This window comes from Mixophyes fleayi, chromosome 8 (assembly GCF_038048845.1).
Source record: "Mixophyes fleayi isolate aMixFle1 chromosome 8, aMixFle1.hap1, whole genome shotgun sequence".
NCBI classification, from domain to species: Eukaryota; Metazoa; Chordata; class Amphibia; order Anura; family Limnodynastidae; genus Mixophyes; species Mixophyes fleayi.
The window spans coordinates 58,271,318-58,289,332 of NC_134409.1; the positions used below are offsets into that span (position 1 = coordinate 58,271,318).

The 18,015-nt window shown below is 41.8% G+C and overlaps 1 protein-coding gene across 6 annotated transcripts in view; it reads left to right on the forward strand.

Annotated features, from left to right (window-relative positions):
• The window catches only part of HENMT1 (HEN methyltransferase 1), a 47,559-nt gene that overhangs the window by 17,200 nt on the left and 12,344 nt on the right, over positions 1 to 18,015 (forward strand). For 3 of the 6 annotated variants that reach the window (XM_075182636.1, XM_075182635.1, XM_075182637.1), the window contains exons 3-4: positions 7,834 to 7,935; positions 9,656 to 9,768. In XM_075182636.1, coding sequence (XP_075038737.1) covers positions 7,834 to 7,935; positions 9,656 to 9,768 — 215 coding nt within the window. Of the gene's footprint in view, positions 1 to 7,819; positions 7,936 to 9,655; positions 9,769 to 12,346; positions 12,732 to 18,015 lie in introns of those variants that run through there. The other 3 variants (XM_075182639.1, XM_075182638.1, XM_075182640.1) reach the window with 2 other exon arrangements.

Consider the following 18,015-nt stretch of genomic DNA (forward strand, 5'->3'; position numbering starts at 1 on the left):
GGGTTAATTTCAGGAGGGACTGAGTGGAGGTAGGGAAGGCCAATTAGTATCCATTGTCTTCCACAGGACTAGCCCAGACGTTTTGGCAGGGACACGGCAGGGGAGCCACTGTGGAAGGGCAGCTCATCTCCACTCCCCCTCCAATCCCCTGGTTCAGCACCCACCAATGTTTAGCAAGGAGAGACCCAAGAGTTTGGCCGGGGAGGGGAAAACACTAGAAATTTCCCCTCGATATAAGGAGTCACTCCAGATAGGGTGGGGGTTGTTCATTCTGAGGATTGATTCCTGGAAGGTGCAGAGCTGACTGGTGTTGAGTTTATGTTCTCTACCAGCAGACCTGGTGATCATGGCTGTCCTGTGTTCTGGGAAGCAAGCTGCTGCTACATCTGCGGCTCAGAGAAATCTATGGTGTCGTGAACATAGAGAGCTTGCAGTTTTTTATAATGGATAATTCATAACTGCAGTGTAAATAAGATGTATCAAATGAATCCATTGATAAGTTAGTGTAACAGTTAAAGATGCTGAGTCTGATGTAATTGTGTTTGATGGCTCTTTACATCCCAGTGTGAGGAGGTAAGCCTGCCACTTTTAGCAGCTTCCAGGATGTTCGCTTTAGACACTTGAATAGACTTTGTGGTGCCAATCACAGTTGGAGATCCTGGTAGACAGCATGTGAAAGCCTATACAGGTATATAGAAATAGGACCTTCAAAGGAAAATGTTGTCATAGTTCATATTTTGGGAAATCTGGATGCCACTCTGTACTGAGGGGCAAAAACCACACAACGGTTTTAAAACATAGATACCAACTACACAGGGAACAGCCATAATCACATGTGTTTCAGGATGAGATTGGATATTGTTGTAATCTCATATTTGGTATTTAAACGTGCGGCAGATTATGACCGGTTTATTGAGGGGGGTGTTATTTCTCAGAGATATATCTGTGAAGAAGTACCAACAGGTCAAAACTTAGGAATAGTTTGACCAAACCAGAGGTAACACCCAGGGGACATTTCCGCCCCCACATTAGCATTCACACTGCCCCTGTGAATGCCGTCCCATTTGAGTTTGCTTAAAAATCTGTGTTCTGAGGGGAAAAACTGTCAGACTTCTGGGGAAATCAAGTTACATTGATAAGCTGTCCATCTTCTTAGCAAAATCCCCTTGGCCAGAATGCAATTCATGTAAGTGCAAATCTGAATGTAATCCTTTTTATTTTAAACTGTTTTTGCTTGTTATGTCAAATTTATTAATTTATTCATTTTTGTTATCTGTATGCCCTGTACTTTTTGTAAATTAAATCTAAAATTTAATAAGTTGCGTCTTTAATACTCTAACGGATTCATTAGCCTGTTTAGAAGAGATTGCTCATCCAGGTTACCCTGTGTGTGATTTGTTGATACATTTGATTAAGAAGCTGTGTGTGCTTGTATTTACATTTGTGTAACAGTCTGGAGGTGTAAAGAGTTAACCCTGTCTGTGCTGGTGTAGGTCTTGCTAGTTTGTGAAACTAGAAGCTTGTGCGCCAGTGTGGGACAGTATATTGGGGTCCTATTGCCCGTACCCAATAGGTGGTGGCTGAACCTTTAAGTGTCTGGGTGTAACAGATTCTGGATACTTCTACTACTAATCTTGATTAGCGCTGGCTTACCTGAGGTGCGGAGTCTAACGATCTCCCCGGTGTTCACCAAGAACCGCCGCAAGGCTGGGTGGGCTTCGCTGCCAGGAGTCGCAGGTCGCGGTCCTCAGGTTCGCCCCAAGATGTAGTGGAGTGGAGCGGAGGTTGCAGTGTCAGACAAGCCGGTTCGGTACACAGGAATGAAGTCAGGCAGAATCAGGAGGCAACTCGGAGTTAACAAGCCAGGTTTGGTACACGGGTCACAAGAACAGAGGGATGGTCAGCAAGCCGGGTCGGTACACAGGGATAGGAGAGCCAGAGTAGTCAAACAGGCAGAGATCAGCACACAGGAAGACACAGGAGACTGGAAGACACAGCAATCCACGAAGCACAGGAGCCAGGAACAGGTAAGTGTTGCTCTGACACTCAGCGAGTGCCAGAGTGAGGTTTTTATGGTGACGGGGATTCAAAATCCCCGCCTCTGGGTTGCGGTCATGTGACTGCTGAACCCGGAAGTGCGGCATCCGGACGGAGCGGCGGGGATCAGGTAAGTCCGTTACACTGGGGGGGGGTGTGAGAGCGCTGTGTTTGGGGGCGATTCCGTAGGTCTAGAACCTGTGTGATAGGTGAGAGAGACTGCGGGCTGATATCGTGTGTGACCTCATACAGCAAACACCCCAAAGTTACGGCAGCTGGGAGCGTGTTCGTGACATATGGGTCTTTGATTCTGCAGGTCAGGACAGTCAGGTGACTAACTCCTGAAGCTAGTGGGGTAAGGGCCAGATAATGTGGTAAACATGCCTGGCATTTATTTACAGTTTTTATATAATCTAGTGATTGGTTTTTATTACAATAAATGTATTATACTTTTCTAAATGCATTTGCCTGAATGATCTTAAGAACCCTAGAAGGTACTTTGTAGGCTTCCCTGTCATAGTAAGGCACCCCTAGGTGGCCAGCCAGCGTGAAATGGAAAGGATTGGGCCAGATAAACCCGGTATCTTCACACATTCTATGTCCCCCTGGGAGAGGGTGTGAAAATAATCCAATTGGAGGTTGTCTCTAGGGTTACTGGTCCAGAGGAATGGGTACTGCATGTTTTCGCTTTGACTTTTGCTGGGATTGGCTTCTGCATGTCTGGCAATATGATCAGGAAGACAATGAGAAGTACAAACTAAGAACAATACCTTGTCAACCTTGTTAGCTGGGGGGGATCAGTTACCTCCCCCAGTTTAACCCATTAGGTGAAATCTATGTCCTCCAATCTTCATTGACTGGATGTCCCCTAGTTAACTTAAACATCAGGGGAAAATGCTTACAAAAGATTGAGGTGCATACATTACATTATCAAACATGTTATGTTCATTCTTTGTGCTTACTATTCTGCCTCCATATCACTAGTCAAGACAACCAGAGAGCATCCTCCACCAGCCTACTTCCTTAAGTTACTATTGGATCTCACAGATAGGTACAAGTGAAATTTGGGCACATGAGCCCCTTTGCTCAGATTCTTTATTAGCTAATTTACTGGCACTGTACCTTTTTTCCATCTTGATGAGGAATGCAGACTTCATGTTATGCCATGTATTAGGACATTTACTATGTGCAAGGCTTACATGTGGGTATGTATGATTGGCATATAAAGGGCATGTTTCTAGGTCTAATTGCATGTGGGCAGGTTTGATTGACATTTAAAAGACGTGGAGATGTCTGTTGTTACTCTCTGTGCCATGGTTCCATGCTACACCTCTGCATCCATTAGATGGTAGTGATGACGGTCAAGGAATGGTGGTGCCCGGTTTGATTCAATTGTACTGGGCCTCGCAATTTCTGATGACAGCCCTGGGTATGTCAGTTAGGTCAATCCTAGGTGAAAGGAGAAGTGACTTGAATACAATCTTGTCATGTTCCACTTTTTAACCTAAGATGGCATCAAAGAAGCAGAGTTAAGTACAGAAAATTTGGTAACAAAACATGAGGCAAAACATCTTTCATGTGTGGAGGTCAAAGATCTGAACTACCATGTAATGTAATATGCTGTCATAACTAGAAAGTAAGGGGTGTTTTTACCCATGCTCCTATATCAATACCACTTATGCAAATCTCTTTCATGACGGAAACCTATAAGGGGTTTAGAATAATCAGTCATATTCTTGAGAAAGTGTTATATGCCTATGTGTTTTGTCATAGCATAATTAGTGGGATTTAGACACGCATAATAGCAAGATTTGTGAGTAAAGTTTTACATTCCTCAAAAGAAGTTTAAGCACTACAGGGAAAATATATTAGACTATGTTATTAACAATGTGATCATGTACAAGGCTGTAAGTATTTTACCTGGCTTCTTTATTAGTAGGGCATGTGTATTGTAGATACTTTGGATTGCAATAACAGCTCATTGTTTCAATACATCCTATGTTACTGTCCTTATGCACTCTTCAGCCTCAGGTTTTAATAGATTTTGTTGCACTCTAGGGAGAGGTGTGGTAGGGTTAATGGCTACATTTTAACAGGAAATCTTTGTTCTGGCATTTGTAAGAGGCTGGCCTTCTCTTTTAGTGTTTGATTAAACCTCATTTCCTCAGAGAACATCAAGGTAAACACCTTTTGGTGAGCCAAAGTTTACATAATAAATCTTTTCCAAGTAGGTTGACTGAGGGAGTAGAATAAAGCAGTGGGCAGGACCGTGGTTAACTTTTTTTAATGTTAAAGGTATTGTTCATGGTAAACTAAGTACAGTATTTACTGTTTGAAACCCCATTCCAATCACATACATATTTTTCCATAATGTATACACATATATCTGGCTGGTGTACTAGATGGCAGGTCTTTTATTATTAACAAATGTAAAAGCAAACTGGCAATCACATCTGGTTTATGTGCAAAAGAGTTGTTTTATTGCATGAACAAGAAAGAAAGAAAGTGAACCATATTTTGGGGAGGCTCGGCACACCTTCAGGTGCTAATCTTATCAGTGTATCACTAGTGGTTATCCCACAATCATAAATGACCTCAACATGCAAGAAATCATAATTGTCATTCCTAAAAGCATTGTATAGTAGCAATATAGTATGCATTGCATATAAGCACAGTGTTTTAAAACATGCATTAAATAAATTAACACACGTATTATATTGACTTTTCGCTACATGTTTCTCAACAAAATCATTGAATAGCGTTTACACAAGTGGATTAATAAAGTGTGTGACCATATCCGTTTATATAACAAGATGATTCATTTTCATTCTTATTTTGTAACATCAATGTTCTTTTACAATTTTGTGTTATTTTCCATATCGTAATAATTCAGAAACCTTTACTTTTTGGTCTCTGCAAGATACAGTTAAAATACAAATGTACAAATATAATATTTACAAACACTGATGCAGCTTTACCCCTTCACTAATAAAAAAAAATAATTTGGGTAATTTTGTTATATTATGTTTAGCTTCTTTAAAATGCAGAGCTAGATGAGTCTCCTATTTTTTTAATTTTCCATATTTGTTTTTCTGTTTTCAAACTTAATTTTACTTTTTTACTTTCAAATCTTCCTTTTTTAAAAAAAGCAAAAAAGAGAGCACTAAGGCTTAACAAAACACTAAGTTCATTGTGCCAGATAAACGTCAATTGACACCGCATTCATACAATAGGGCTTTGCTATTATTTGTCTTCATTTTTATAACCTCAGTTCACATGGTTTTGCATACAAAAACAACTCCTTTAGGGGTATTTTATAAAAAAAAAAAAATGGAACGGCTAAATGAACTGAGATGTCGCACAATTCTGAAAGTAACAACTGTTTTCTGAGGTAAAATTGAAAGGTTCTGGGACTTCTTCCACTGGATTCTATAGGCATATCGTTTAAAAAATGATGCACTGTATCAGCAATCCCATAGAATTTACACTTTTCAGTCTCATTTATACTTGCACCTCATCTAACCAGAGTTAGAATAGGGTATATGTGCTAAAGTAAAAGGATTTACCAATTCAAGCCCAACATAGCTTTTTATTGAGAATCAACAATAAATATATAGGGAAGATCAGTTTTAAGTCTTTGACATGTATGCCAGTAAACCAAAAAAGTTTCATAGTAATCCAAAAAGTCTGGTCTTAAGTCCCTAGGACTTCCTCAAATGGCTTGCTCCCTGTGGAAGGCCATGTTGAACTCAATTCCGATTTCTTCTGAGGGATGAGACAGGCCTCTGACCAGTCACATTCTCTGCCGCATCTTCAAAGTTCAAAGTCTTCAAAGTTACAGTAGTAATTAGCCTGGTGGGTGCACCTACACGTATTCAAACATACGAGATTGGGAATTGGTGACTACGCATGCCGGCTTCAAGAGCTGGGGTCAGTCTGACAAAACCACAGTCTGCCCCAAAAGCTCTCCTGATCAACATTTTGGAACATTGTCAAAGTGGAGTTGTTATGCAGACTTTCAGCTTTCAGTACATTAGAAACAATCCCCTCCCTCTATTTTCTTTCCAATATCAGAAAGACAAGGGTTTATCCTTAATGGTGTGACTCTAGATTCCCTAATTCTGAAGTGCAAGGGTTTTTTTTTCGGAAAGAACTATACACATCTAGAAGACAAAAAATGAAGGCTATTTATATTTTGCCTTCAATATTTTGCATTTCACCTGTGGTACAAGTGGTGATCTTAAATAAGGTTGCCAAATTATTTAAGAAAGGCAAAGTGTGCTCATGAAAAAAATAAATAAATAAAATATATATATTATATATTCATGAAATATGAAAAGGGACATTGCTTTTTGATATTTTATATATTTTATGTAAGCTACTTTAAGTAAGTATTCTCTAGTATTGCCTATACTATTTTTTTTTAGGGTTATACAAATGATTCTGTGAACTTGAAAACACGTTCTTTGTAAGGTCTACCTTAGGGTGTGGGATTCCTATACTCCCTGGTCCATTGACCACCACTTTCCTCATGACCTCTTTGGTCTACCTTGTCTTTCTAAAGGGCAGAAGAATGGCTACCTGACTCCCTCCCCTAAGGTGCAGGTATCAGTCCTTTTCCAGAAGTCACTGGCCTCAATATAAGAAGTATTTTCTTTATGGGTGAAAGTTATTTCACCATCCAGTTACACAGTGGGACCTAAATCTGCTGCTTTCTTCTCTTCAGCTGATGGAATCTTCTTTCAAGGCACTCTTCTGACAATATGCTCCATTCTCAAGGTGTTTGAACTGCCTGCTCAATCTTCAATCACCCTGTCCATAGTTTTTCACCAAGTGATCCTAGGGACCAACACTCTCTTCCTTCCAAAGGTTGTCTCCAGATTCTTCCGTGCACATCATCACATCTGCTGCTCATCCTTTCTTAGGTAGAGGCAAGCTTTAGCAGGAAAGTGCTGCTTGTGGCGGTTGCAGTATAACCAACACCATCTCTCCCATAAGCTAATATGTTCAGATGTCCCCTCTCTGGGGTCTAAGTAAAAAATCCCCTTATCATTAGAAGCCAAAAACATGATCTCAAGTCTTAAAATCCAATAGACTACAATTGAAGTTGCATCTGCCCTTCATCACAACACTGATGGAAGAAATTTGCATACTCTCTGTTTAAAAAAATAATTCTGCAATGTATTTAGCTTCACATCAAGATCACTTTTTCCTTGTTCCTGTTAAAATATTTAATTTGAGGGGTGTTTTGCCATATAAATAAAACATTATATACCATAGAATTTATTAAAGTGTCTGCAGACCCTTATTGAAAATCTTGTCAGACCTTTTTCCACTTTAGTGCAGCAAATAGAGCTGTTGATAGCATATTATCGTTTTTACTCAGATTACAAAAATCTGTTGTGGAAGAAAGTTACAGGTCTGTTATTGATAGTTCTTCAGCGCAGAAAGCAGTATGGGTACCCTCGTCTAAAGTTGTGCAGAGTTTTCTAAAAGTCACAAATTGGACCAGTATTTTTTTTTTTCAATAACCAGATGGTTACTCTCAGTAATATGCCAGTGATTGTGGATTGATCTGCACCTAGTAGTGTATATTGGTAAGTAATAAAATAAAAAATAGAATGTATTGGCATTTGTAATGTATTTCTTGTCATCTCTCTTCTATCTGATTATGAAATGTAGATAAAGATGAGTTCAGGAGCTCATAGAGTAAAATTGCATCCAATCCCTGCTTTCATATAAATTGTCATTCAGAAACCAAACTGTTCTTTGAACTTTTCAGCACTCTGTGAGAAGTCATCACAAGGACGCATGGAGCCAGTACGCTTTCGACCACCTTTGTATCAACAAAGATATGACTTTGTGAAGTCTTATGTGGATACTTACATGCCCAAAAAGGTCAGTATTTTATTTATATGCATTTGTATCTATGATGTAACATCTGTTCACTGAACAATAGTAATGTTTACAGTTTGATCATTATAAACATTTAAAATATAAGGGCCTATTTGAAGTTTGTGTGACAGGTTTATGTCTCCTTGATTCTTAAGTAATTCAGTTTACTGCAACATGGTTACAATATTAAACAACAATTTGTGACATCTTTTAAGCGCAGTCAATATTTGAAAATTAGTGTTAAAGGGGTTCTTTACAATTTATGCTAAGCAGGAAAGCAGCAAATCATTCTACCGCTACCATTCAAAGTTTCCCTCTAGTATAAAAATCAAACATCCTAATAAAATAAAATGGGAAATAGCCCTAGGTGAAGCTTTGGATGCCGAGGATTGGTCGGGCATATGGTCTGAAGTGGCCAAATCCTTTATTAATGTATGTGTTAAGAAAAACTCATATAAACTCCTATACCACTGATATTTATCCCCAGTTAGACTGAATTAGATATTCCCGAATGTTCCCAACCATTGCTGGAGAGACTGTTGGGGGACATATAGTGGTCATGCCCCATTATTCTGAAACTTTGGGTTGAAATCCGAAATGTTATTAGAAGTGTCACAGCCTCAGATATCTCCGCTTAACCAAAATATTACCTACTCCAACTACCCATTCCACACCTCGCTAAGCATTTAAATGCGTTTATCAGACATGTAAATTTATCAGCCACCGATGTGATCGTCGCTTCCTGGAAAAACCCAAACCCAACAATTGTAGCTCTTATGAAAAAAGTTTAGAACATATATGAGATGGAGCTTATGCTTCTCTTTTTAAACCAAATGGTACTTCAATTATCTTACAGCTACTTAAACTCGCTTTACTCAGTGTTTACCCTTTCTACTTTTCCTAATTTTCTTTCTCCCCTTCCCAAAAAAAAAAAAGTGTCAAATGATTTATTTTCCTCAACTAAGAAAGTACAATAAGTAAGCATTTGCTGAATCCGTTTATCCTCTGCCCAGGATATTTAATTGAGTGTGCATTGAAAGTGTTGTTATGCTCTTAATAAATAGTTCTATTTAAAAAAAATACAGAATTTGTGGCTGTTCAGCTGAATACTACAACCATTCAGATGTATTGGGTCACTTACACATAGAGACAGCCAGGTGTTCTCTCTTGCGGCACCCTCAGACTGCCACTGCTCAAGAGCTGGGTGCAGAAAGTTGCAGTTGCCACTTTAATGCACCACAAGAGGGGAAAAAGGAAATATGTAAAAAAGGCAGGTTGTGTTGCATTCAGCTTCTATGCATGCTGCTACATAACTGTCAGTTCCTTACCTGGTTGCGTCTTAGGTATGCACATATCTGACTTGTTACTTCTTATAGTCATTGATGCATTGTGCAGGTGGGTGTGCACCCTTTTGCTCTAAAGTGATTATGCTTCATTTGGTGCCTGCACCCTATATAACTTCAGGCCTTGCATCATTTAGGCACCCATTATAGGTTGTTTCCTAATTTGAATGTTATTGTCTAGTTTTATCTTCTTCTTGCTGACCCTTACTTTGTTCCTGAACATTTTTCCTTGCACCAGCCCTGACCATTTGCTTGTTTATTGACTTCGATTTTCTGCCTGCTGATTTTGTACTGAATCACCTGTTAAATCATATATAATTGCCTTCCTACACAGCCAAGCATAGGTAATTTGGTCAGTAACCTTGCATTTTACTTTGCAGGTTGCAGACTTGGGATGCAGTGAATGTTCACTTCTGCAAAGACTGAAGTTTTGGAATTGTATCGAGCAGCTTGTTGGTGTGGACATTGATGAGGATATACTGAAAAGAAAAATGTAAAACTTTTTTTGCATTGAGGAATATGAAAAATGAATAGGTTTATATATTTGGATTTTTTTTAACTGTGCCTAGCCCCACAATAACATTACTAATAAAAATTAATGTGAAATGGTAACATATCAAGCAGTGCTGTACAATTACCGTGATAATGTTGTAGAAGTTTTTGGAAACAATTAAGAACTGCTTCCAGTTCCACTTTCATCTTAGATGGACATTTGGATGTCTGGACGATGAGGAACGTTAGAGACATCTACACCCAATACTTTGTTAAAGGACTCCAGTGCTTTGGTGGGTAAAACCTGCCATCCACATTGTAATGCTATATACTTGCCTCTCCTGCTGCCATCTTGTTAGGTTTCAAGATTACCTTAGTCAGTATTAACGCCGGCTTTCCTAAGGCGCGGAGTCTAACGGCCCTCCCGGTCTTCTCCAAGAACCGCCGCAAGGCAGGGTGGGTTTTACTGCCGGAGAACCGCAGGTCGCGGCCCCCAGGTTAGCCTACTGACGTAAGGAAAGAGTTCTATGAGATGAACAAACAGAGGCACGATCAGATCCACAGGGAAATTGATAACTGGAATCACTAACCGTATGTATTCAGAAGGTAGTTGCCAGGAGTAGAAGCTGGTGGTATACAGGAATCAATCCGCTGTGCAGCCCCAGGAGCAGAAGCATAGTTCCGAATAGCCGGTTCAGTACACAGGGATCCGTCCGTTATGCAGTACCAGGGATAAGGCAGAAGAGTAGTCTGGAGTATAGCCAGTTCGGTACACAGAGATCCGTCCGTTATGCAGTACCAGGGATAAGGCAGAAGAGTAGTCTGGAGTATAGCCAGTTCGGAACACAGAGAAACGGGTAACCAGGGAAAACACCAGGGGGATCAGAACACAGGAGATGCAGCCAGATACAGGAAACACGTTGCTCTGACACAGACAGTGTGTCAGAGCAGCGCTGAAGTAGATTTTTGAATTCCCCGCCCAGAGATCAGCTGGCCTCCGCCGGGACCCACCTGGAAGTGCGGCGGTACAGAGCGGGGAATCGGTGCTGGAGCAGGTAAGCACCGTGACACATCTATCTTCACTTACTCCTTCTCTGTCCAACATTGCCTCATTGTGGTTGAACTTAAAGTTCTACCATTGCCTGACCCGGTAAACCTTCCTTATTTGAGTAATCTTTCCACACCATGTGGCCCACTTGCTTGTTCTCACCCTCCTCTATTTTCCATTGCTTTTATGTAGTTAAGACAGCAGAACTACAGCTAGAAGTTCATTGTTACCTAAATGGTGCACACGCTGTAGATATCTTTTTGCCCCTGGGACCTTTTTCTCACAAGTTGTAATCACTGGGAAAAACAGTTTAATGGACATCCTACTGTGTTTTTTTGGTCCTGTTTTGAAACTGGTGTCATATTCAGCCTGTTGCTTCTCCGTGTACCATCTTGGGCACATTTCTACACTTGCAATATTCTTGTTCAACACCTTCTTTGGACGGTGTTAGTACAGGCTATTTATAAATTTACTTGCACTTTCCTTTCTTGCTACTGCTGAAAGTCTGACATACATGAACTTCTCTGTGCCTTATACATGCTATGTTTAATTGACTTATAATGAAACTGTCCTTATCCAGCGCACCAGAGACTGTTAGCATGTCATTCTCACTAAAGGATTAGTACACCCAAAACATAATGTTTAGATAACATCCTCACCTCCAACGAGTAGAATTCTGGTGCACCGATGGCAGGGATTCCCAGAATTGGGTACAATTCATGCCCACTACAGCAGTACTTCATCCCTTAACCTTTATGAAAAAGTGTAGGTTTCACATGATATATTCTGTGGCTTTGTCCAATCAGAGCCTGTTGAAAACTGGCACACCATGATTTAAGTGTGAACTATTCCTGGTTATCATTGCCAGGACAGGAAGCCATTGAAGTGCTGCTTGGGGTGAGTTCTATAAAGGATCCCAAGCAGGGGTGAGTAAAAATTACATTTATAGCTTCACCTTTTGATATTTTGTTTAATATGTAAAAATATATAGGTAATTTTTATAAGTACCTATGTAAAATCATTTGTTACATACAGTGTAACAAATTAAATATTATTTCTCATTCATCACATTTGAAGGAAATTGTTAACCATGGGGTATAGAGGGCGCTGTGCTGGAGTAGTAAGCACTATGCACACTATAAACTTGTTTGTGTCCTAGCTCCTCCCCTCTATACCCCCCATCTTTATTTCCTCAGTTGTTTTTTAGTACCCATGGGGTAGGGCCCTGTTTTTGAGACACTCTAACAGCTATTTAGATTTAATTTTAGTTTTTTATTTTATTTCATTTTTTGCTAATTATGCAGAATCTGTGTTCTCTGTGAGAATACTGCTGTATGGAGAGTGGGCATAGGTGTCATTTCAGTGCTTCCACCTCCTCATTACAGGGCTACCAGCGGGATCAACTCGTCAAGTATACAGAGACAGTGACCAGGGACCTAGTGACCACGCAGAAGTGCAAACGCAACACGGGACCACAGTTCAGGAAGCCGCAGCAGTCAAGATAGACCTCCAGTCTTGTTACGTCCGTAATTATTGTTAAATTAAGGATTGTCCGATGCAATCGGTGTGGTTCTAAAGCACATAGGTTTTATTTGTAAAGTATATTAAAACAAAGTTTGGTATGCATATGCATGGGCATGCTAGTACTAGCACAAGCTTCAAACAGAAAGCATCCTTGGGGGGCCAATGCCAAAGCTCAACAATTTATAATCTGTACAGTTGTAAAAGTAATGACATCACAGTGATATACAGTTACAGTTGTAAAGTCTTCATTCATTGGTTGAAGGGTCTTACACTCTCAGGTACTTGACGTGGCATTGGTGGATTCTTCTGGTCGTAAACTGTGGACCCTCCTAGATGGGTGACTCGAAACTGATTGGAACTTCACCATCTGCTATGCCCCTGCATTCCTTGAGGTGGGGGTCAAGTTTCCATTGTGTGGTTGGGTGTCCTTATTCTAGACCTATTTAAAGCGTTTTTTATGATCCCTGTATGCTGGCTGTTAATGTTTGAAAAGTAATATTATTTATAACTAGCATTCGCAAAGTTGCGAACGCTACATAAATACCACACAATAGCAGTAGTAAACGTTCTCATGCAATTGTGAACAGATAGATACCAAACTTCATGTAATTTGTAAGTTGAGAATATATTTTAACCTTTTCACCATATTATTTTATATAAAACAATAAATAAACATTAAACTTATTTACATATTATTGTGATTTTAATTAAATTTTGTATTCATCACATCACAACTAATTGTAGTGTACAAAAATAACCAGAAATTAACAGTCTGAACCTTGCCTACAGAGGCAGCTGAAAAATCGTTCCCCCGAACACTTTGCATCGGTGAAGAGGCAAGACTCGTGAAGAAGCATGGCAAGGAATACCTGTATTTTATGCCAACGCCATGCTTGAACTGGGCTAGAAGGAGGAGATGTTCTGTCCCCAGTAGTTACACCTCCTCCTTGGTGGGCTTTGCTTGGTAGGAAAGCCCGCCAGAATTGACAGGCTGCTGATATGTTAACACAGAGCAAATACTCTGTTCAGGCTATTATTATTGAACATTCTGTTTGGTCACTGTACTTTCCCTTGTATGGTAGTGTATAGTGGCCTGTTACGGTATGTACGTACGTACATCCATACATACATTCCCTTTTTCTCTCGGCAGAGGTGTTGGCTTAGTCCTTTGTGGTACTGACTAGGCATGCAGAGGGTTCCGGGGAGGAAATTTTCTAGAAACTCTAGTAGTGGACGATCATTCTTAGGTATTTCAAACCTTTAGTCCAGGAGCCTCCTTGGAGCCAAAACCTTGAAAAGCCAGTACAGGGTTTAGCTCAAGTTGTTCCCTTACAGGTAATGTTGGGAGACCTAGTCATCCAAGTGACTGGAAGGGAGGATGGCTCCTCTAGTAGTCAGGCTTTAAAGAATTCCATTTTCAGGAATAATAGTCACCTGTGGTTAGGGATGTTTGTATTATTCAGAGGCAGACAGTCCTTTCCATCCTCTCTTCGTTTTTGCAGATTTTTTCCGGAGCTGCTGGGTTAGGCCTAGCAAAATCCAGATATGAAATTCTGCATCCCATAGAAGTTCCAGTACATCGTCCCTGGCTTAAGATGATACAGGAATATGGGAGATTCCTCCCGTGAGACTGCTCCCATTGTCATCCCACAAGCTATCGCTAATCCTATTTCGATTGCTGCTTCTTGTGGGACAGTATGGATAGAACATGTAACGGAACCAAGAATCTATCTTATTGCAACAACAATTGCGGATACAGCACATACTCTGGCTTAGACAGGGAGACACATAGGGAGTCCAGAAGGACTCTGAGAATAAATGGATCTTCATATGTTGCCAGCTTGCAAACGCGTTGAAAGGAAATTACAGGCCTCACCAGATGGTTACATGAGATCTATTGCAGGTTACTAATGGGAGAGTAGTGTCTTGTCTTGCAGCAAGGCTGTTGTTCGCTCGAGTCAGCCAGAATTTTGCACAGGACTGAAGCTATACCCCTGCAATTTGGGCGAGATTCCCCCAGAAGTAGAGAATTGAGAGGCTGACTTTGAATCGGCAGGCCCTTTTTCCTTCCAAAGAACAGGTTGTTTTTTTTTTCACTCGTCAGACTTTGCCCTTCTGTCAGAATCACAAGGTGGAGTTGGTGATACCTTCCAGCAGTTGGCGCTACGGAGTACTGAGGCGCGGAGTCTAACACACCCCTGGTTTTCACCAGGGACCCCAGCAAGGAGGTACGGACTTCGCTGCAAGGGACGTGCAGGTCGCAGCCCTCAGTATCCGTCAGCTGGCGAGGTAACAATTGAGGCAGCGGTGACGGCCCACCAGGATGCAGGATGGAAGAATAGTTAGCAAGCCGGGTCAGAACCAGAGATACGGATATAGCCAAATCAGAAGCAGGAGAATGGTCAGGAAGCCGGGTCAGTACCAATAATCACTCTAAGCCAAAATCAGGAACCAAAGAAGAAGTCAGAAACAAGCCGGGGTCAGAATCCAATAAACAGTATCACAGGAACAAACGCTGGAGAAAGGCTGAAGACCAAATACTCTGGCAAGCAAATGGCCTCAATGAGTTCCTTAAATAGAGGAGAGAGATCCCTGATAGGTGCATCAATTGGCTGGCTAGTCGCAGGGCGACGGACCGTGGTGTCTTGCGCATGAGTACTGATGGCAAACAGGAACAGCGTTACGTTGCTATGTAACGGTTGCCAAGCTCTGCGTACGCATGCGAATAGAACGGCAAGCGTATCTAAGCAGCGGGACGCCGATTCTGCAAGGAGACAGGCGCCCGTCTAGAGGCAGAAACGAGACAGCGCCTGACACCTTCTTTCAACACCAGTTGTGACAAAGCACCCTTTTGCAATTGTGTCTGACCGTACCCTCTCCTAGGGGCATGTTTGGAACATCCCCATGGCTAGCAGTGTCATGTGATGAATGAGAAAAGAGGATTTTTGTACTTCGTGTAAAATCCATTTCTCTGAATCCATTGGGGGAAACTGCAATTCCACTCCTTTTCTTTCCTCCGTTTTAATACTGAGGAATACTGCTTTGTTAGTAAAACAACTGAGGAAATATGGATGAAGGGTTATAGATTGGATGAGTCTATAGTTTGTATAGTGCCTACTAATCTAGCACAGGACCTTCTATACCCCATGGTTATCAGTGTCCCCCAAATGGATTCAGAGAAATGGATTTCACGTTAAGTCCTATAATCCTTTTATGTTTTAAATACTTTACCAAAAATGTATACAAAGGTCGATATGTCCTGTTAATGCCATGGTTGTGTACACTGCTCAACCCTCCCTGGCCTAGCGTATTTCCTCTTAAATTATGAAGGTCTTAACTTCTTTATTCTTCTTTTATTATTTTATCATAAATATATCCTAATATAAAGGTTGAGGGTGTCACGGGCACTAGGATTTCTGCCCAGGATTCACCAGTTGACAATGCTTACCAGAGGGGCGGAGTTTGCACAGAGGTCCTCTGGCAGTAGGGTGAATAGTGGAACGTATATAACAGCAGATGGAGAGAGAATGCCAATGGAATAGATGATAGTCAGCGACTTGCAGCTATAGTGGAACGGCAGGTTTCAACCAAGGAGAGCAGAGTGGACGTGAACAGGTGAAGGAAGGTAACAGGAGAGTCAGTGGTCTGCGGATAGCAAGTTTGTACCACTGCTCTGATGGGAAGACTTGTCCAGGTGCAGGTAGGTAGCGGGAGAGTCAGTGGTCTGCGTTCAGCAAGTTGTACCACTGCTGTGATGAGAAGACTTGTCCAGGTGCAGGTAGGTAGCGGGGAAGTCAGTGGTCTGCGTATAGCAAGTTGTACCACTGCTGTGATGGGAAGACTTGTCCAGGTGCAGGTAGGTAGAGGAGGCGTCCGTGGTCTGCGGATAGCAAGTTGTACCACTGCGAGGAGGTGAGGACTTGTCCAGGTGCGGATAAGTGGAGGAATGAAAAGAGTCAATAACTGTATGAATACAATGAGAGCACAGAGGAACTTGTTCCAAACAGACATGCAGCGTTTACAGCTAATAGTCTATAACGGTATGTATTCCGCTGCTGAGTAGAGAGGCTTGTTCAAACATATGCAGCGTAACAGCTAATGGTCTATAGCGGGTATGGATACCGCTGCTGAGTAGAGAAGTTTGTCCTAAGCGGATATGCAGGCACAGCAGGAGCGCTGGAAGGCTGTAGAGGGTATGGGAACCGCAGGTGAGTAGAGCAGGTAATCCAGCAGACAGCTGAGGACACAGGAGACACCTTCAGAGACTCACAGGGAATAAGACTCAAGATCAGGCAACGATACAATTGTAACAGATTCTGGATACTTCTACTACTAATCTTGATTAGCGCTGGCTTACCTGAGAGGCGGAGTCTAACGATCTCCCCGGTGTTCGCCAAGAACCGCCGCAAGGCGGGGTGGGCTTCGCTGCCAGGAGTCGCAGGTCGCGGTCCTCAGGTTCACCCCAAGATGTAGTACAGTGGAGTAGAGCGGAGGTAGCGGAGTCAGACAAGCCGGTTCGGTACACAGGAATGGAGTCAGGCAGAATCAGAAGGCAACTCGGAGTCAACTAGCCAGGTTCGGTACACGGGTCACAAGAACAGAAGAATGGTCAGCAAGCCGGGTCGGTACACAGGGATAGGAGAGCCAGAGTAGTCAAACAGGCAGAGATCAGCACACAGGAAGACACTGGAGACTGGAAGACACAGCAATCCACGAAGAGCAGGAGTCAGGAACAGGTAAGTGATGCTCTGACACTCAGCGAGAGTGAGGTCAGAGTGAGGTTTTTATCCTGACAGGGATTCAAAATCCCGCCTCTAGGTTGAGGTCATGTGACCGCCTCCGGGTGCGGTCACGTGGTCCTGGATGCGGAAGTGCGGCTTCCGGACGGAGCGGCGGGGATCAGGTAAGTCCGTTACAACAATGAGCACAGGTGCCTTAAATAGAGAGAGGTGCTTGATCCACCAATTAGATTAAAAGCAAAGGTCATAAGAGTTCTTGGATGCTGCGCATGCGCAGTCCATCAAGATGGCGGACGGCCGCGGCTCAGGACAGGCGCCGGCAGGAAGGATAGAGAACCACACACCAGCGCAGAGGCACTCACGGTCCGGTGAGTGACAGAGGGTCTAAAGTAACTTTACACATCTTTGGTACTCTGTTCGTGATATAGCCTTTTTCTCCCCGGATTATTTTAACCCTAAACTTCTCAAACTTCCATATGGGCAGATGTCTCTAACTTTCTAAAACTCCTGGAAACTATACAGCATTATTGCTTATTTGAGAATTTACCAAAGATTTCGGGAAAACAGGCTTCAAGGTCAAAGACTCAAAGGGCTAGATTTACTAAGCTGGAGGTTTGAAAAAGTGGGGATGTTGCCTATAGCAACCAATCAGATTCTAGCTTTCATTTATTTAGTACCTTCTACAAAATGACAGCTAGAATCTGATTGGCTGCTATAGGCAACATCACTTTTTCAAACCCACAGCTTAGTAAATCTAGCCCTTAGACCTCAGAAAAAAGGAAGGAGTGTTCTGCATTGTGCAGCTATCCTATCTGCAATAACCTGTAATAATAACAGTAGCTTTGGGCAAAAATATAATAATATTAATATAACGCAGAATCCTGCCTCGCCACTCTGCTTGTGTTTTATATACAATCAGAGTAGCCGGGTAGCATCC